Below are 21,105 nucleotides of genomic sequence, written 5' to 3' on the forward strand. Positions count from 1 at the left end.
GGATTTGCAATCCCAGTTTGGGGAGGTTGAGACTATCAGTAACACCCTCCTTGCCTTCCTTGCTAATGGAACACCTTGGTTACTGTGGGTGGAGTGGTACAGTGGCTCTAGAGAATGATGCTTCTGTTTCCTCATACCCTTCTGGGAGTATATGACAGTCAAGACAAAATAGGACTGGTTTTAAGTCCTGGTGGCTCTCATATGTCTTTGCATCTAGATTGGTAACTTGTTCATGAGAAGAACCTGGAGTGTGGGGAATTCCAAGTGCCTGCACAGGCTTGCATCCAACCTGGCCCATGGCCTTCCAAGAAGCCAGTACAGGGAGATTTGGGTTGCCTCCACACAAGCCCTGATGAGCATGAACGCCACTGTAGAGAATACCTGTGGCTTTTATTGTGGTTTCCTGGGTTATGGAGTATCTACCTATCCTGCCAAGGCCCATGTGAGATCCATGTGGGAATCAAAAGGCCCAGGTCCTGTTGGGTCCCCAAATCAAGTTGGGAGGCAGGGAGCCTAACCATGCTGCACGGGCACAATTTCCGGGGAATAGCCCAAAACCTGCTACCCCAGCTACAAATCCCTGATCCCCACTCCCGCACATCTGGGTCATGCCTGTGACATCAGACTGCACACACAGAATGTTGCTCGTTAGAAGTTGGTGGTAGTTAAAAAGCCATCGGCTGCTGCTTTTGAAATGTTAATAGAAACTTTACATTGATTTTCATATTAAATGTATTATGAAGATGGGTGACAAGTGCAAAGAGTGCCCAGGTAAGAAACAGGGGTCTGGACAGTCTCCCAAATCGGGGGGGGTGGCACACGCAGCTAGGCAAGGCCTTAAATGCCTATATACCAATGCTCATAGTATGGGGAATAAACAGGAGGAACTTGCCCTCAGAAGAGCCAGTTCAGACCCAGACATAGAGCTTACAGAAACGTGGTGGGATTCATCCCATGACTGGGCAGTTAGCATTAGGGGCTATGGGCTTTACAGCCAGGATAAGGAAGTAAGGAAAGGTGGGGGTGTGGCACTCTATGTCAAAGAGCAATACACATCCTCTGCCAGCAGAATGGGGTCAGGGGAGGGGCGAGCGGAAGTGCTCTGGGTCAAGATACAAAGGGGCCGTGGAGACAGGGATCTAGCGGTGGGGGTCGACTACAGACCCCCCAACCAAGGGGAGGTGCTGGACTGGGAATTTTCAGGCCAGCTTGCAGAGGCACTTAAGGTAAGGGATGTAGTTGTCATGGGTGATTTAAATTACCTGGACACCTGCTGGGAGGAACAGTCAGCCAGGCTGGACCGTTCCAGGAGGTTCCTGGTCGAGATACAGGACCTCCACTTAATTCAGAAGGTGCACAGTCCCACCAGAGGAAATGCCCTGCTGGACCTGGTCCTGGCCACAGGTGATGACCTGGTAAGGGGCCTCCAGGTCCTTGTCCACCTGGGTGATAGCAATCATTGCTTGCTGGAATTTACCATCCAGCACAGGGTATCAAGGGCCTGCAGCAAAGTGGTAGCCCTAAACTTTAAAAGGGCCAACTTCAACGAGTTGAGATTAGTGGGAGAAGTGCTGGGGTTCTTGAGAGCAGGGGAGCTCTATGCCCAAGATGAGTGGTCATTCCTTAAGGAGACTATACTCAGGGCCCAAGGGGTGACCATCCCAACAAGATGCAAGGGGGGCAGGAGTGCCCGAAAGCCCCCCAGGCTCACCAAGGTTGTCCGGGAATGCCTGATTGCCAAAAAGGTGGTGTACAACCGGTGGAAGGGGGGTGCTATCTCCAAAAAGGAGTATACCTCCTCTGCTCGGGCCTGTAGGGGGGGTGTCAGGAAAGCTAAGGCGGACATAGAGCTAGGATTAGCATCCAAGATCAAAGATAATTAATAGTCCTTTTTCAAATATATAGGGAGGATGAAGAAAGCACTGGGAAATGTGGGGCCCCTGCAAGATTCTCTGGGCAATCTGGTGGTTGCGCCAGAGGAGAAAGCAGACCTCTTTAACCAATTCTTCACCTCCGGTTTCTTGGGCAGGAACCAGGACTTCCCCACCCTGATGCAAGACAGACTTGAGGGGAACGCCTCCAGACCTCAGGTTGGGGAGGACCGGGTTAAAGAGCTTCTGGAGGAGCTGGACGTGTTCAAATCAGTGGGTCCAGATGCTCTCCACCCCAGGGTGTTGAGGGAGCTTGCAGGGGTTATTGCAGGGCCTTTGGCACGGCTTTACAAGCACTCATGGTGCTCGGCCAGGTGCCAGATGATTGGAAGATAGTCAACATGGTCCCCATCTTTAAAATAGTGAGGAGGGAGGACCCGGGCAACTATAGACCCGTCAGTCTTACCTCAGTCCTAGGGAAACTCTTTGAGAAGATCATCAAGGAGCACATCTGCGATGGGCCGGCTTCAGGGATGATGCTCAAGGGCAACCAGCATGATTTCATTAGGGACAGGTCATGTCAGACCAACCTGATTGCCTTTTATGATCAGGTCACAAAAGCATTGGATGTAGGTGTCACCATGGATGTAGTCTTTCTGGACTTCAGCAAGGCCTTTGACACTGTCTCCTACCCCATCCTCATTAAAAAACTAGGCAACTGTGGCATTGATGTCTACACAGTTGGATGGATTGCAGATTGGCTCAAGGGTTGTACTCAGAGGGTGGTGGTGGATGGGTCATATTCAACCTGGGGACAAGTGGGCAGCAGAGTCCTCAAGGGCTTGGTCCTTGGGCCTGCACTGTTCAATTTCTTTATCAGTCATTTGGACGACAGGGTGAAAAGCAACCTTTTTAAATTTGCTGATGATACCAAAATTTGGGGTGAGGTGAGCACGCTAGTAGGGAGGGAAAGACTGCAGCAAGACCTGGATAGGTTGCAGGGGTGGGCTAACAAAAACAGGATGTGCTTTGATACTGACAAGTGCAGGGTGCTGCACTTGGGCAGTAGTAACCAGCAGCACACTTATAAGATGGGAAACTCCCTGCTTGAGAGCACGGAGACAGAAAGGGATCTTGGAGTCATTATTGACTTCAAGATGAACATGGGCCGACAATGCGAGGTCACGGTTGGCAGGGCTAACCGGACCTTGTCGTGTACCCACAGGTGCATCTCAAGTAGGGCCAAGGAGGTGATCCTCCTCTTCTACGTGACACTGGTCAGGCTGCAGCTGGAGTACTGCGTCCACTTCTGTGCGCCCCACTTCAGGAGGGATGTGGACAACATTGAGAGGGTCCAGAGGAGGGCCACCCACATGATCCGGGGACAACAGGGCAGACCCTACAATGAGAGACTGTGGGACCTGAACCTGTTCAGCCTTCACAAGAGAAGGCTGAGGGGGGACCTGGTGACTGTCTATAAACTCACTAGTGGGGACCAGAAGGGCTTGGGAGAGACCTTGTTTCCCCTAGCGCCCCCTGGCATAACAAGGAATAACAGCCACAAGTTGGTGGAGAGTAGGTTTAGATTAGACATTCATAAGAACTACTTCACTGTCAGGGCGGCTAGGATTCGGAACCAACTTCCAAGGGAAGTGGTGCTGGATCCTACCCTGGGGGTCTTTAAGAGGAGGCTTGATGCCTACATGGGTTCATTTGAACCCATTTTTTTCTTCTGCCCAGGCAGGGGGTTGGACTTGAAGATCTACAAGGTCCCTTCTGACCCTACTTCTATGATTCTATGAACATTTATGTTCATAATACATGAAAAGCTTTATGTTGTTACTTTGTGAGAAAACAATGTCAGTATGAATACATATTGTGATTAACTTTTCAACAAAAATGTTTGTACAGATTACTCCTTGTTTCTCTCCTGAAAAAAATCAGGAGACACAAGCACACCAGTACAAGATCATCTAGGAGTATATAAAAAGAATGGCGTGAAGATCAGGCAGATAAGCAAAGGGCCAGATGTTGAAATTAGAGTCATAGTGGCTACAAAATAATCAAACTGTAAAAAGACTTTGGGAACACTCTGTAGTTTTTTGTTCATCCATCAGCTTGGCTTGCACAACAACATGAAATTCTGGTAATGACAATATGCAGGAGTGCATAATACTTGACTCTATTGTTAGCTGCTGAGATTAGGTGGGGAAGAAGAGAGAAGCTTTAAGGAGAGATTTAAGAAGAGCATTCTTCAAAGAGTATATTGCAGTTTCTAAATAGGTTCAGAGAGTGAGGTGATCAGAGAAAAAGGTGCAGACAATGGATTGGACATGAACTTGCATACAGGTACTTTATTCTGAGCCTCCTGAAGCTTGAGGACTTGAAATAACCAGTACAATATTACAGCACAGTAAGGACTAAATCTGGCAGTGTTCTGGATGAGGCAGTGCCCTGTGAGAGATGTGAGAGAGAAAAAGATGTTGCCAGCCAAGAATGATTCAGTGATTTCTATCCCTGGCAGCAAAGGTTAAGGACTGCATTAAGGAGAGTGACAATCAGACTTTTTCACAGGAGGACTTCATTCTGTGAAAGAGATGCTGTTAGGAAATTACAGTTCATTCTGGACCAATCATTATAATGGAAAGCAGGATAGGAGGGAGGTAAGTAGAAATAGTTTCTAAGGCTGAAGTTTCTAGCATCACCTCAGTCCCTGGAAAAATCATGGAGAAAATCCTTAAGGAATCCATTTCTAAGCACTTGGAGGAAAAGGTGGTTGGGAACAGTCACCATGGATTCACCAAGAGCAATAAACCTGGTTGCCTTCTATGACAAGGTGACTGGCTCTGTGGATGCAGGAAAACAAGTGGATACGGTATACCTTGATAATAGCAAGGCTTTTGATATGGTCTTACACACTGTTCTCACAGACAAGCTAAGGAAGTACGGGCTGGATGAATGGACTGTACGGTGGATAGAGAACTGGCTGGAGCATTGGGCTTGGAGGGTAGTAATCAATGACTTGATGTCTATTTGGGAGCTGGTATCAAGTGGAGGGCCCCAGGGGTTGGTCCTGGGGCTGGTTTTGTTCAATGTCTTCATCAGTGACCTGGAAGATGGCATACAGTGCGCCCTCAGCAAGTTTGCAGATGACACCAAGCTGGTAAGAGTAGTAGATGCACTGGAGGGTAGGGCTAGGACTCAGAGAGACCTTGACAAATGGGAGGATTGGGCCAAAAGGAATCTCATGAGGTTCAACAAGGACCAGTGCAAAATCCTGCACTTAGGATGGAACAATCCCATGCACCAGTACAGGCTGGGAGCTGACTGGCTGGGCAGCAGCTCTGCAGAAAAGGACCTGGAGGGTACAGTGGACAGTAAGCTGAATATGAGCCAGCAGTGTGTCCTTGCTTGAAAGAAGGTTAACAACATACTGGGCTATGTTGGTAGGTATGTTGCCAGCAGGTCATGGGAAGTGATTATTCCCTTCTATTCAGCACTGCTGAGACCACATCTGGAGTATTGTGTTCAGTTTTGGGCCCCCACTACAGAAAGGATGTGGACAAACTGGAGAAAGTCCAGCAGAGGGCAACAAAAATGGTGAGGGGGCTGGGTGGGGGACATGACTTCTGAGGAGAGGCTGAAGGAACTGGGCTTAGTTAGTCTGCAGAAAGGAAGATGGGATTTAATAACAGCCTTCAACTAGCTAAAGTGGGGTTCGAAAGCAGGTGGAGCTAGACTGTGCTCAGCGGTGGCAAATGACAGAACAAGAAGCAACTGTTTCAAGTTACAGCAAGGGAAGTTTAGGTTAGATATTAGGAAGGATTTTCTCACCAGGAGGGTAGTAAAGCACTGGAACAGGTTACCCAGAGGTTATTGAATCTCTATCCTTGGACATTTTTAAGACCTGGCTAGACAAAGCCTTCCCTGGGATGATCTAGTTGGGGATGGTCCTGCTTTGAGCAGGGTTTGGACTAGATGATCTATTGAGGTCCCTTCCAACCCTATTTTTTTTATGATTCTGTAGTAAATAGGTTCACCAAGTTTGAAAAAGACTGCTTATGCAACCTGCATTCTTACAGCACTATTTTTAAAAGTATGTCCACGTGCAAGAGACAAGATGTTAAAGCCTTGAACAGTTCTTTTATATGGTTCCTTTATAGATAACAAAAGGAAGATGTAGTGCTTCTACCATGTGATTTAGCAGAATTAAAACCAGAACAGAATGCTGAACAGATCATACAAGTTGTCCCAGAAGTGTGCAGAGTAAAAACATCTCTTTATCACTCTCCCATTAGGGGGACCAGGAAAGAGGGTATTGGTGTCAGGGATGTTCCACAACCTTAGGGGATGCTCACGCCTGGCCATGTCTCTTATGTTACCTTAGGTGCTATTAGAACATCTTTTTTACTTGGGTGGCCCTCCAAGGGAAGGGGATTCATAGATTTCATAGATTTCATAGACATTAGGGCTGGAAGGGACCTCAGGAGATCATTGAGTCCAGCCCCCTGCCCAAAGGGCAGGAAGTCAGCTGGGGTCATAGGATCCCAGCAAGATAAGCATCCAATTTACTCTTGAAGGTGTTCAATGTAGGTGCTTGAACCACCTCCGCTGGCAGACTGTTCCAGACCTTGGGGGCTCGGACAGTAAAGAAATTCTTCCTTATGTCCAGCCTGAAACGGTCTTGCAGGAGTTTGTGACCGTTCGACCTCGTCATCCCTTGGGGCGCTCTGGTGAACAGACGTTCCCCCAGATCCTGGTGGTCACCCCTGATAAACTTATAGGTGGCCATCAGATCACCCCTGAGCCTGCGCTTTTCCAGGCTAAAGAGTCCCATGGCTCTCAGCCTGTCATGGTAAGATCTGTTTTCCTGACCTCTGATCATGCGCGTGGCTCTCCTCTGGACTCAGGCAAGGAGGTCCTAACTCCTCCTCCACCTCCCCGTGTTGCACCATCCAGCCCTGCAGTGCTTGCCATCCTTTGAGAAGGCAGACATGGTAGGTTTGGCATTCTTGATGGTGTCCAGGTTTGAATACCTCATAATCTACCAGACCTGCTTGCCAGGTCACCTTAAAGGGGTCTTGCCAAATGGTGAGCTGTTGTATATGAATCTTGTAGAGTTAAAGCAAGGCTTTGTAATGCTAAAAGTGATGCCATTTCTTTGTCCTTTTGCTTGGCCAGAATCTCTCAACAGTGTTATAGTGGCACCAACAATCTTGTCTATTGGTTATGGGCTCTAGGTTTTCAAGAACAGCATCAGCCTGGTGTTACATTGATCAATACTATAAAAGTAGTAAAGTGCTTAAGTAAGATGAGAAATAGAAAGGAATCAATAGTGAGGTGTAGGCCATTAACCACCTGTAGAAGGTCAATGTCTGGACTGTGAAGTGTTGAAAGCCTGACCAAGTCAACTGAAGAGTTTGTGTTTTGAGTGTGCATGGAAATTAGCAAATGAACTTTTCTGAAGACATAGCTAACAGGGAAAAAGCTACTGAAAATGGAGTAGTCGATAAAGCTACAGGATTAGGAAAACACTGGCTAGGCTGCAGTACTGCGGGGAACAACCTGGGGGTTACAGTGGACCAAGACCTGAGTATGAGCCAACAGCATGCTTTTTTTTTTTTTTTTTTTTTGCAAAAAGGCTAACAGCATATACTTAGTTGTATTAATTTGAAGGCCATTTGCAAACCAAGGAAAATGACTCCCACTCTATTCATCATTGGTGAGGCCTCACTTAGAATAATACCATCTTCAGTTTTGGGCCTCACACTTCACGGATATGGACAAATTGGAGAAAGTCTAGTAGTGTGAGAAAAAAAAATGAGTAGAAGCCTGCAAAGTATGACTTACAAGGAAAGACTGAAAGAATTAGGGTTATTTAGCCCAGGGAAGGGAAGACTGAAGGGGGAGGGGGCAGGGATTTGATAACAGTCTTCAAGTATCAAAGGACAACTAGAGAGAGGATAGAAATGGGCTTTTCTCTGTGGCCAAAATGGGTAAGATAGGAGCAACGGCCTTGAACAGCAACAGAGGAAATTTAGGTTGGAGATTAGGAAGAATGCTACGATTATAGGGCTGGTTGAGCTTCAGAACAAGCTTTAGACAAGTTGTAGAATCACCTTCCATGGAAATCTAAAAAAGCTGTTTAGATAAACATGTAGCTGGGATGGTTTAGTCAGGGACGATCCTGCCTTGAGCAGGGTGTCGGACTAGATGTCCTCATGAGGTCTCTTCCAGCCCTACTTTTCTATTATGCTAAGGGACAATAGCTTTTTAGAGTAGACAATAACCTTTTACAGTTTCCATTTCAATGACAGCAGGAAGAGAGAGAATGTACTGAATTGGATATAGATCAAGAGTATATTGTTTGCTTGTATTGTCACATATTGAACATGAAGCCCCCTGTTGTAGTTTAACGTGAATTGTTCCACGTTGGGTGAAACAGCTGTATGACAATTGTCCCTAATAATTTCCAAACTAATATTGAAAAGCAAAACCCAGAAAGAGCAGTGGATTGCATCTTAGACATTTTTCACTGTTCAGATATGATCTGCTTCTAGGACCCAATCTATAGATTTGGCTGGGTCACTCTTTGCTGCAGCGGGGACGGACCTTTTTGGCAAATGCGCTACGAATTAGTGCTGTACCCTGGGTGCCACTTCTCCCTGCCTAGTGGGCTGTTCTGCTTTCTGCTGCTGTGCTACCTCTCCTCTTCCTGATCTGCCATGTGCCACACACACAGGGTGCTCATGCCACTTACGGCATGTACGCACCACAGGTTGGCCATTCCTGTGATTTGGTGCATGAGCTAGTTCCCTGAACCTGGGGCTAAACTAGTGTTGGTTGTCTCTAACTTAACTAAAAAGATCTGAAAGATCTCTCCAGCAATGGGGGATCATCAGAATGTACCCGTGTTTTGGCCTTGTTCCTTTTCATGGAGCTGTTAGAGCACAGTGTCAGAAGGTGTAAGTGAGAGGAACCAAGAGGATAACAGGAGAAAGTAAAATAGATCAGAGAGGATAGGGGTGGAGGGAAGTTGACATGAAGGGGGTACAGAGAGCTAGGCAGATGTACAGCATCTTTAAATCCTATCTGTTCTAGTGTTTAATATTGAATACATCTTCATCTAATGCCCTCCCTACCCCTGCCCCAAACCCCCACCACAATTATTGCTCCACTCAGAACGGGCAGCTATTTTTGAAACTGGGATCCTCTCCATTAAAAAGAAAATATGAATAAGCTAAAAATATTAAACCAGCGCTGTTAATTCAACATGAAGACCAAGATCTTTAACTCCCTCTCCCATGTTACAGCATGCAGTGACTGTTCCTCTTTTCTTTGGTGTGTGTACTAATGGTGGTCTTCTTTACAGTGACAGTGGGCAATGTGACACCTTGTCATTTCAACAGCAGTGTTTACTCTGTTCCTAAATGGGAGCTGGGTGAAACCTGCTTGTGTTCTGCAGACCATGAATATGCTGAGCCTTCTCAGAAGTGACCTTCACTTTGCTTATTCCCTACTTACTTGTCACCTCTGTTGCAGTTTCCTGCTATGCTTTGTTAGGAACCTAACTTCTGTTTTGTAGTTAGCAATATACATTGTTAACAGGACTGAATTTATAAGGAATTAATTTCTACATATTTTTATTGTGGCAGACCATATTTGATAAACATTAAATTGGTAGCCGTTGATAACTGGATACCAATCATAATTTAGCAGAACAGCATCCAAAGTGGGCTATGACATGCTTTGAAATTACTCGGTAATATATGCTATCTATTTGATTTTTCACAAGCCAACCAGGGGAAAAAAAATAACAAAATGAACCAATATATTAAAAGACTTTATTCACAATAGAGAAATGTTTACAAATATAGTTCTTAAAAATTAAGCATCTTGATCTATTATGTACCCCATAACTTTAGATATTTATATAAAGGTGAAAAAGACTAAATGGAATATGTACAAAATCAAAAACAATTTTAATGGACAGAAATGGATAATACATATGATAAAGTCACTATAGAAACAGTGAGTCATTGGATTTTGTAGAGCTGTCACATAACACACACATTATGCAATATTCATTTCACAAACTATCAAAACAATTGTTTTTCATGAAATTTAAATTAAATGCCATTTAAAATTATTCACCTTTTAGGATTTAATGTATGTAAACTTAACTGTATTGTTATATGCTAAAAAGAAATGAAATTTACGCAACATCTTCCATGGAAATTAGAAACACTGCTTACATCTTCTTCAAAACTAATTTCTCTTGCCTTATGAATTACCAGTTACATATACAGTGGTCATCATGAAGTCAGCAAGACCATGCAGTTAATTTCATATTCTAAACATATGGGAAATATACCAATATCTCCATTTCACCCACGTGGCAACTGTTGATAAATGCTGACTGTTTAAAATGATGATCACTATAATGTTTCACACTTTGGTGTTTTGGGATTCCTTTTAAAAAAATCAGTACTTTTTAACTTACAAAAAGGGTTTTTCTTACAGTTGGCAGATCTACATGTTGTACAATCTTCTTGTCTACTTACATTAGTTTACAAAAAGTACAGTATAGTGCAGTTTGTACATACAACCTGAATACTATATCAATTACAGAATCACACATCATTTGTGCTCTTTCAAATCTTAACTTCCAACCCCTGCAAAATAATTTTCCACAGTTCCAAGGAAATCAGTTTTAAATTTAAACATCTTAATATGAAGAACCCCACTTATACAACAGTTCTTTCCATTCTTTACATTTTATTTACTTACTTAATTTTTGGAGTAACAAACATGTATGGCATGTTTCTCCTTTCCTGTCCCAAGCTCATTATGGGAGTACAGGAGAGCCAAACGCATCTGGGAGAAGTGGACCCTGCTCAAAAAAACCCAACAATGTAAAAGCCAAGTTTACAAAAGATTTCTCAGATTCTATTGGATTACTTGTGATCAACAGAAATGAGACCCACAGCAACACACATACAAAATTATGTGATAAATAGAACAAGATGTATCCAGACTAAAAACAATAAAAAAAATATTGCAAAATGTTTGTAGGGAAGTAGAAGAGTTTAGTTTTGTTTGAAAAATTAGATAGGCCTATATTCCCTTTACAAATGTCTTGCATTAATGTGTTATGTAAGGAACATAAAATGATAAATACTGTGCTCAAAATATGCAGATTCAAGCTTGCTAAAGTCATCAGGAGTCTTGCTATTCATATCAACATGGGATTTTGAGCAAGGTGCCCAAATTTACCAATTGTATCACACTGGCCTTTCCACCTGTATTTGGTAAGTGAAACAATACATTATTACCTACTGTAGATAACAGTTCAAATCCTGAGTCCCAAATTGATTTGGAGTAGACAGGCAGGGCAGCAGCCAGATGCATGTGTGCTGTAATACATTTCCCCCCATATCCCAAGTTGTGCAGACCCTGTTCAGCCTAAAGCTGCAGAGGTTTAGTTCCCTGCCCAACCAAAAGGGGAGGCTCAGGGATTCTTCATCTTTGTCTCCCCTCTGCACGAGATACACAGCAGTGTAGTCAGAAAGGGCCCTGGTACAAAAGAACATGGATTTTTGCCCCCAAATGTGGGATGTTACCCTGGTTCCTGGTTTTTACCTGAAATACCATTCTACAGCACTTTCTTTCACTAATGGAAAAGAAGTATCAGCCTTTTGTGGAATAAACTTTGTACTTCATTATTGTTATGAAACATGTCCCTAAACAAAGCCAGACATTTGAGCCACCCCAGCCATTTATTTAGATGAAAACCAAGTTACTGTTCTGAGCCATGTTTGTGGTTGGGCAATCAACTCAACTGCTGGTGTCCTCTTTCATGCTGGGAGCAGGTGTCTTATTTTACTTGGAACATACTGCTCAGTCCCTAGAAAACTGTCTGAATTGCCTCTGCAAATTGTTTACAAACTAAAGTAGCAGAAGGAATTATGCCTGATTTTTTCCCCCTTTGGTTATGCCATTAAATATAACATGTTTGGCATGTCTGTTACCTTTTTGGGTGAACTTTGCCTTGTACAATACTTTTAAATGCATTGTATTTCTATAAATTTAATCCCCCTGAAAGGAGACCAATCCAATACTTCCAAAATGTAACAATTCCCCCCCCCGGTTATTTTCCTTCTCTTAAATCTCTTAATGAAATTTAATTATTTTTATGGTGAGAAATTTCCTCTGAGCTATCCTGCCCCACTGCTCTATCTACATTAAACTACTTTGTTCCAGCCGACTACGGCCAATCGGGTCATAGCCTAAACTGAATGGAATGTTTGAAAAGATTCAGTCAGTCTCTGCTTGCAATATTTCTCAGCCTAATTTAAGAGAGAATTTCATTGAACAGTTCATTTATTTTCAATGTGCTGTCAAATGAAAGTGACCTGAATAAGTAAATGACTACAAACAGCAAAATAAGATTCCCTTTTTTAATAGTACAACAATGCCAGTTTTGCAGACTGTTTATTTTTATCATATCAGACTGACTATGAAACTGCAAGTCTAATTAGAAAAGGAAAGAAACAATTCAGTTTGTAATATTTCAACCAAAGTCTGAGCTGAGATTTGTCACAAATGAGGAACAGTCCACTAATATAATGTAGAACTGATTTAGATTCATTTCAAACTATACTGCAGTTTGAGATGGACTCATGTCTGCAAGAGATGAAAATACTCCTATGTAAACTTCATTGATAATGAAATACTTCAGAAGATATTTTACCAATTAATGATAGACCCGCATAAGAAGAGGCTGTCACAGTTAAAAGATTCGTCTCAGATGACAGACAAAAGAAATTAACACAGAACAAAAAAGAAAAAAGCTCTTTATACTTAATTCAATATGGCTTTTTGCAACATGGCAAAATATTACAGCTTAAAGCAGACATCTCCTCACAGAGGAGGAAACAATTTTGCAGTCAAATCAAAAAGGTATTAGGAAACAAGTAACATGCAGACTTTTCTATTGTTTTTGGCAAAGGTGACACCGCAGCCTAATGAAATCTAGAGATGTCAGATTTTCTTGAGAAAAATGGTTTGGTTGGATAAATAAGATTAAAAGTCTTCCTGTAATGAATTTAGGTCCACTCATGAATATTTGCTAGTAAACACAACAGACTGCAAAACAGTTGGTTTAAAAACTCAAAATAACTCAGGAATTTAAAACCAAATCATGTGCCCAAGTATTGGAAAGAAACATAAGAAATGAAGCAAAACCTAAAAATTTAACATTATTTTATTTCTCCTCTTCTTCCTTCTTCTCATCATCTCCACGAAGAACTGGTAGAGGGTGAGCCTCAGTGTTGAAGACCCAGTGTTCAAATGGAAGAAGATCATCTTCGGAAAACAGTAAGTATAAGTACCTGTGCAAGAGAGAACAGGAAACGTGACAGCACCAAAAGGTAACCAGTTTTCATGGTGGTGGAAATTGGAACTAATATACCTTCCCAGCAAAATATTAATGTTCCACTTCTATGAATAACAAAGGAATCAAATATTAGGCCACAGACAAAGCCCAAAACATTACTAGTGATAATGGTCACTAATGTTTTGATGCCAACCATTGGGGCTTGACTCAAATGAAATTGGCCTCAAGGCTTGATAATAGCAGACAGTGACAAGACATAAAGGCTAGAATATCGTAGTTAAGTAGCCCTTCTTTTCCATTTAATTCTTGGGAATTTTGTTACAAATTATTTTCGTAACAGTCATGACAAGTTTTTGCAAATGACCATGTCTATCAAATTACAATAATGATAGAGTTTGCCTTGATACCAATAAGCAAGATTTGGCTTAGGGATTTATTTTCAAAGAACAAAGACAGAGATCAGAATACATCTTGGGTAAATATTTACTAAACAGTGCCATAATCAGTATTAAAAAAGACAACCTTTTAACCTGCTGTGATACACAGAGGCTGCCCAAACAGATTTTAGAAATTCCTCTAGCTCATTCTACTCCCATCATTTAGTACACAGAACTGTCGCCTCTTCTGCAAAAGGCTGTTTTTTTGGCTATTCTAGGCTAATGTTTTTGTTTTGTTTTGTTTCTTAAAAAGTTTTGCAATGTTGGTAATGCACCCATAGCTTTCCTGGTGATTCTGGAGGCCCTAATATAGACAAAGATTCCCCAAGCTATCAGTGTTAAATGCTGTCATTTAACTCTCCTCACAACTTGCCATTGGCTGAAGGAAACGTACCTACACATTAGCTATGGACGCATATGTGAGTCCTCAATGATGCATACTTTTATTATTTAAAAAATCTCAGAAAGCCAACTTATTTTTTAGTTTATCCTGATGACAAAAACAGCTGGATTAAAAAGTATCTGGGTTAAACAATGGCACTGGTCAGACCAGGGGTGGGCAACTATTTTGGGTGGAGGGCCTCTTATTGAGTTTTGGCAAGCCATCAAGGGCTGCATGACAGGCAGCCAGGGGCAGATAAATATTAATTTTCTAAATTTTTTAGGGGCTCCATGGGCTGGATAGAATGGCCTGGCAGGCTGCATCCACCCTGGGTTAGACTAAACCAAAATTCCAGAAATCACATTAGAATGGTTTTGGAATACTGGTTTCCATTGTTTTCATAGAAACAGAGAGAGTTAGGGTTGGAAGGGACCTCAGGAGGTCATGTAGTGAAGTCCAACCCCCTGCTCAAAGCAGGACCATCCCCCAAAACTTCACACCAGCCAAGGCTTTGTCAAGCTGGGTCTTAAAAGCCTGCAAGGATGGAGATTCCACTCTGGGTAACCTGTTACAGTGCTTTATTACCCTTCTAGTGAGAAAGCTCTTCCTAATATTTAATAGAAAAGCTTGTTTCTTCATTTCTCCATAAGTGAAAAGGATGGCTTACTGTTTAAATAGAACAATAAAGTGCTTAAGACAGTTTAATGTTTGTTGTTAGATGTAGCAAATAAATTACTTTTGAAACAAGACCAGATTGTGCAATAAATGAGGCACAACTCAAATACTCATCACCTACTGCTTATAGGTAAAAACAACTCCTTAACCCCCCCCAGAAAAAAAGTCCCTTGATTTTTTTTTATATATATATATATATATATATATATATAAAAAAAATTTTAATGTGTGGTGGCTATCTTACTCTTAAGTAAAAATGGACCTTAGAGCATGATTTGTTACATGTTAAGCTGAGTTGGTATCGCTCATATAATTAGAAACCTTGTTAGCTCAATTGAGAGCAAAAACTTCTGAAAATTTTGTTTGGTGAAAATCCTTATGGATGACTTCAAAAAAGGAATTGAATACAATCATTTCTAAGCAGAATACTAGTATTTATAATACCCCCAACTGTGGAAAAAACACCCACGTGAAACAAACTGAAACAGAAATGAAATTAAAAACCCACTTAGGTAATAATACATTTTCTGTAAAAACTAAATAACTCTTGTAATACATGAGTGGGATGCAAATAATGGAAAGAAACAGAAAGAAAAATGGAGGCAAAATGTCTTCTGCTTCATTAATTACCCAGGACAATGATTCTCAAGTAGGGGGGCAGGGGAACCTGAGGTGTTGAAATGTGGAGATAAGCAGATAAGGGTAGGCTCCACCCTGTCTGCCTGCTCCCTGCCCCCACTGCCCAGGCCCTTTACAAGTAAATAAGCTATAATAAATAAATACATTTTTAAAAATGAGGTGCCACTCAATTCACAAAAGTTATGGAGGTGTGCCTTAAGTCTAAAAAGGTTAAGAACCACCAGCCTGGGAGACCGCAACAGAGAATGAGGGTTTTCTTGTTGTCTTAGATTCTGTTGTCACGATTCAAGTTTTTCTAGTTAAAATGAAAAGGTATTCAAGTACAAGCTGATAGCCTAGCCCTCTCGTCTGGTGAAAACAAACTTGGATGATGATGGCATGTATAATTAGAAGCTATTAACATTGTAATTTTTTAACAGAACAATTACCAGTAACTATCTTTAACAGAGGTAAAACACTTCCATAGATCATAAAATTTAATTTATTAATAAAAATGCAATCTGGCTTCCTGCCATGAAACAAGAGCTGTATGCTATTAGTCAGATTTTACATTACCTGAATGTCAAAGGATACTAATGATAAGTACTTGTCTGTAAAGAAGATCTGTAGAGCTACTTTATATTAATGAAGTCAACTTACTTGAGTGTTTCTGAAAGGAAGAAACTCTGTTGCACATCATCATGGCTTTGATGGTTGCTATAAACATCTCTAATGCCAGAATAGCCACCGTCTACTCTACAATATTGTTCCAGTGCCTGAATTTACAAGAGGGGGAAAAAAATCAGGTTTAAGAAAATGAATCTTCTGTCAATTTTACTATTAGTTGCCAAATCCAATTACACTCCAGTTAAATAAGAAACTTTTGTCACAGTCTCTTTGGGAATCAGTTGAAACGGCAGAACTAGATTAAAGGAAAAACACAAGAATCCTAAATATATTTTTTAAAGATATAGCAGATATAGCAGTACCTCAGGTTATTGGTGTGACTATACATTAAGAGAAGCCAAGTGTCTGTACACTAAGGAAAGAAATACTGTATTTATTCAATTATAAGACAAAGTTTTTTTCCCCCAAATCAGCATGGGGAAAAACATTTTGCATTCATTTCCTTACAAGGAAGCCTCATTAAAATACAGTATCTACCATTAAGCTGCTGCCAAAAGCTACTGTGTTCACTAATGGAAACCAACTATGAAGTTGATTAAATGCAGCCAACACTGAGCATGGCTATAAAACACATAAACGGAACCTAATACACTCCATCTGAATAAAATATATGGTAGTGTCTATTGCTGTTAGTCCCCCTCAGCACTGACTCTTTGTCAGGTCATGGTGAGCTACTACAATGACTACATTTTGACTTCCTTTTCACTCTCACAGCTGAGCTATGCCTTTTCCCATTTCCAACAGTGTGGCCCTGCCCTCCATGAGGTGGAGCCAGACCAGATTGCCTTGTAGCTTATCTGCATATACATTTTTGGAGGATCCCAGGATTTGTGACAAGAACACCTGCCATGAGTACGGTTGCTAATTAGCACATGAATCCTTTGTGAGGGGGTAGCTGGAGTATACATATATATTGAGTAGTACTGAGCTGTGGGGTCACCATGGCTTGAAATGCTGTTGACTCTGTTGGGGCCTAGCTCAATTAACTGAATAGCAAATCATGAGCCTTTTGGTTTTGGAATAATATCATGCGTAGTTTATACTATATAGTAAATAGGTATAAAAGTCCTGCTTAAAAGTGTGTTTATGGAGTACCTGTGCTAAAACTTGCAGCAGTTTCAAAAACAGGTAAAACGCATCAATTCTGGGATGAACTAAGTCAGGGGTTGTCAACCGGGGGTTCGTGTACCTCTGGGTGTACTTTGTAAAGTACCAGGGGGTATGTGGGAGCGGGGGGGGAGGGGGGGCCAGAGCACAGTGCTGCCAACCTGTGCTGCTCCCTCACAAGAGCAGGGCCGGGGTAGGGCAAGAGAAGGGCTGCACAGGCCCTGCACTGCTGCCACTCGCCACACCAATGCTCAGCATCTAGGACACCCCCCACCCCTGTACTTGGTGTCTAGCTGCTTGCCACCCTCCCCTGCTTCGCATCCAGCTGCTCACCACCCCTCCCCACCCCAGGGGTACACTTAATAAAAAGGGGGCTGCTGGGGTACACTTATTAAAAAAAGGTTGAAAACCCCTGAACTAAGTCTATGGTTACTCACAGTAACTTGCCTATATGCAAATTACTACAAGCATATTTATTTCAAAGTTAGTGTTTTAAAATTTGTCCTTCACTTCCATGTCCTCAGGGAAAGGCAGGGTCTCTGACTAGGGGTGGGGTGAGGTGGGGGAAACTTAATTTGATCTTTTGCTGATTCCCAATATTTTAATGTTTCAAAATGCTGCATAATTTTCTATTGAAAAAATAACTGGAATAGAAACTGAAGACTTTTACAGCTGCGTAGTTAACAAGGAGGTATGAAGTAGCTTGGGTTTACATGAAAAGCATTTTCATGGCTGATCAATTCACTATTCAGCTATATACTTAACAACATAAACACTGAAATTCACAAGTAACCCAAATATTTGATTAGACAGAGATATATTAATTATTGTTCCTATAAAACAGGAAGATGCCTGATAAGTTTCTGCACTTAGGGGTTGTTTAGAACCAGCTGATGATAATCTATCCTTCTTGTCTGCTGAAATATGAAGCCTATTTTACTGCATATTTAAAGCACTGCATAAAAAAACCATGCAAATATGCTAAAACACAGTAAAATAGGTTACTGCACATTAAGTGTCATTAAGAAAGCAAGCATTTTCACTACTGCGCATTAGGGGTACACATTGGAGGGCACTTTTAGACATGCTCCAGGTGTGGGCTCCAAGAGCTGCTCTAAATTAAACTGCTGCTGTGTCTCATGTATCAGTGTCCCCATGCTTAAAAATGGTGGCAGAGGCACTTGAACTAAAGTGTTCAACAAGCTTTAGTTCAAGCATCCCTGCCGCCATTTTTAAGGGTGGGGAGACTCAGGAGACTGCTGAGTGCGGTAATTGCCATGCTTCAGCAGGCTTGATTAATTGAGTCTTCTCTGATGCACTGGAATTCCAGCATGTTGGAGCAGCTTCCCTGCTCATATATAGGCACCCAGAAGTACTAAATTTAATGCACATTAGGAAGCACTGTAATACACATGTAGACATATTCTCTGTGGCACTGGTTTTTACTATTCGCATCTAATTTATACTTCAAAGCTGAGTCATTTTGTTTATTACAGACAAAAATTCAGAATGGTTACTTGCTATGCAGTAAGAGCTGCAGGCTATTTCAGTCAGAAAAAAATGAAAGCATTTAAGCTAAAACTAGGTAACAAACTCATAAGAAATTTACTTTCTTTAATCTCTGAACTTTCAAAGATGGAATTTTTTCATAAATTTTAAACCCTTTGAAATTAGTGTGTGGCTGAATGTATGGCATGGCAGTAGTCCTTCTCTTCATTTGTCTACAGATATTCATATCCACAGAACTTGGCAGAGATGATACCTGACTAGATCTAGTACAACAGATAATTGTTTGAGATGGTTAACGAAGGATAATTTTTTTTGGCAGTTCTCTGTGCTTTGCCTGTATACCCAATGGTTTGGGGCTAGATGAATACAAGTTTGACAGACTTGAGCCAAATGCAAAAGCCAGTTTATCCTGACAATGCAGAGGAATTTGTAGCATTGACGACACAAGGGCTCATGTATGCCTACTGTCAGCATCTGAACTACAACCCACTTCAGGCTTGACTCCCCTGCCAAACAGCAACCTCTCCTAAAAATATAAGAAATTGAAGAAACAAGCCATAAAGAAAAAGCAAGAATAAAAAAATATATTAAACCCCCTGATAGTCCTGCCTACCCTGGGAAACTAATGGTCAGATTAGACCCAAAAATCTTTACTGTGAAGTAGTTACTTAGGAATGCTACATAAAACCACCCCGTGGGGCTCCTTGAGCATTGGATTTGGACCAGGCAAGAGTGGGGCAAGCATTGGCAAGGCCAGTCATGGAGGTAGAGGGGCAAGTCTTGGCTCAACCCTCACTCACCCCACCGTCACTGAAAGCCATGCCCAGTGGAACCCTGCAGCCCTGGAGTCTATGGCAGATTCCACTCCACCACTGGCTCAACCTCTGAATTGCCTGGCCCATCATATGTTTGGTGCCCCGCTCTAACTCCTTGACATATAGGTACACACCTTACTATATACATAAGAGAATAAATGCCATAATCTGACTCTGGCATCTATCTCCAAGGGACCAAGGTCTCCTTTTGCTCCACAATCCTCTTCCAACATGACAAACTATTACAAACACTAATAATAAATACCATTCAGAACAAATTATTTAGTAAAGGGGTATGTGTAGAAAGGAAACATTGGAGGGAGCTGAAGTTGTGCTTTGCTGTTTGCCACACAGAGAAATTATGGTAAAGATAAAGGTGTATTTCTGTAGGTAGAGGTATATAGGTTATCTAGAATAAGGCGGTTGAGATATGCTGTTTATTTGTTTTTTTGCTTTTCCTGGGTACGTGTCAGCTATGCCGTGTATACGCAGCAACATTTGCTGCTTCTAACATGGATTTTTGTGCACTAGTTTTACTTCAGTAATAGTGGGCCTAATAAGTGCTATTTTTTTTTTTTTACCTATTTTCCCTTATATTGTGTTTTAATTTAAATGACAATTTAAATACTTATTTAAAACACTTTAATATATACATTACGATTATAAATATTAAGCATGGAAAATAAACATTATATATTTATTTCAAATACTATGGCACCTGTAATACTAGACTATAATAAAGGAGGAAATAGAATCTAATTGGCCCCTCTAGACATTCAGGTAAAGGCATGATAGGATCTGATATGTGATCCACACAATGGCGCCTCTTGCCATGCCAAACTGAGGGGGCAGCTTCCTATACATGCAAATTAAGGCTGGATAGAAACCTACAGAGGTATTACATATTTTCCAGCCCTAAATTTCCAGCTGGATGGAACTTTTATGGTGCGATGGTTAATTTGCACATGTAGCTGGTCTGAAGTAATTGTGCAATTAACCAGTTAATTGTGTTATACATGTGAAGTGTAGAGGGGGCCTAACACAACTCTTTAGTAAACATTCTACTCATTATTTAAAGAGAAATCCATGGAGATGACCTTCAGCCCTAGAGAATTTAGCAAGGTAGAAACAAGAGTCAGTTTTGTTGCAGAATCAAATTAAATTATTAAGTTATTGTATCCACAAATATAACAGTACATCAAATAGATGGCTGGATCTTGGGCAAGCAACTTCCACTTATTTCAGTTGCTAATGACTTGGGCTGGATCCAAAATGATGATTCCAGGGGAAAGATTCCCTAGTATTTCATGCTCAATCTTATAAGACAACTAGTCTTCCATTCTTTTAAAACTGGAGTTATAAATTGCACCGAAGTGACTAGCTGTTAATATAAACTGATGTAAAGAAAGCTGTAGCATTTCAAATTGCAGAGGCAAAAAACTAGGGAGTGTGGAAACCGCATCTAAAACTAAAACTGAAAGAATGAGAATTCTCCGGCAAAGGAAGCAGAATAGATATGCACCTCATAGCCTGAGTTAGAGGGTGGAGGGGCGGGGGAGAACCACTAGGCAGGAGGCTCTTATCTACTGCCCCCAGTTTAGGTCAG

At 41.6% G+C, this 21,105-nt stretch overlaps 1 protein-coding gene across 1 annotated transcript in view; it reads right to left on the bottom strand.

Annotated features, from left to right (window-relative positions):
* Positions 1-9,701: 9,701 nt before the first annotated feature.
* MAN1A1 (mannosidase alpha class 1A member 1) overlaps positions 9,702-21,105 on the bottom strand; it is a 252,501-nt gene continuing 241,097 nt past the window's right edge. The window contains exons 11-12 of the mRNA XM_090038687.1: positions 16,042-16,157; positions 9,702-13,264 (exon numbers count right to left, since the gene is read on the bottom strand). Coding sequence (XP_089894813.1) covers positions 13,138-13,264; positions 16,042-16,157 — 243 coding nt within the window. The 3' untranslated portion in view covers positions 9,702-13,137. The remainder of the gene's footprint in view (positions 13,265-16,041; positions 16,158-21,105) is intronic.

Source organism: Crocodylus siamensis, chromosome 1, assembly GCF_052110815.1.
Source record: "Crocodylus siamensis isolate JL-2025a chromosome 1, ASM5211081v1, whole genome shotgun sequence".
Taxonomy (NCBI): Eukaryota; Metazoa; Chordata; order Crocodylia; family Crocodylidae; genus Crocodylus; species Crocodylus siamensis.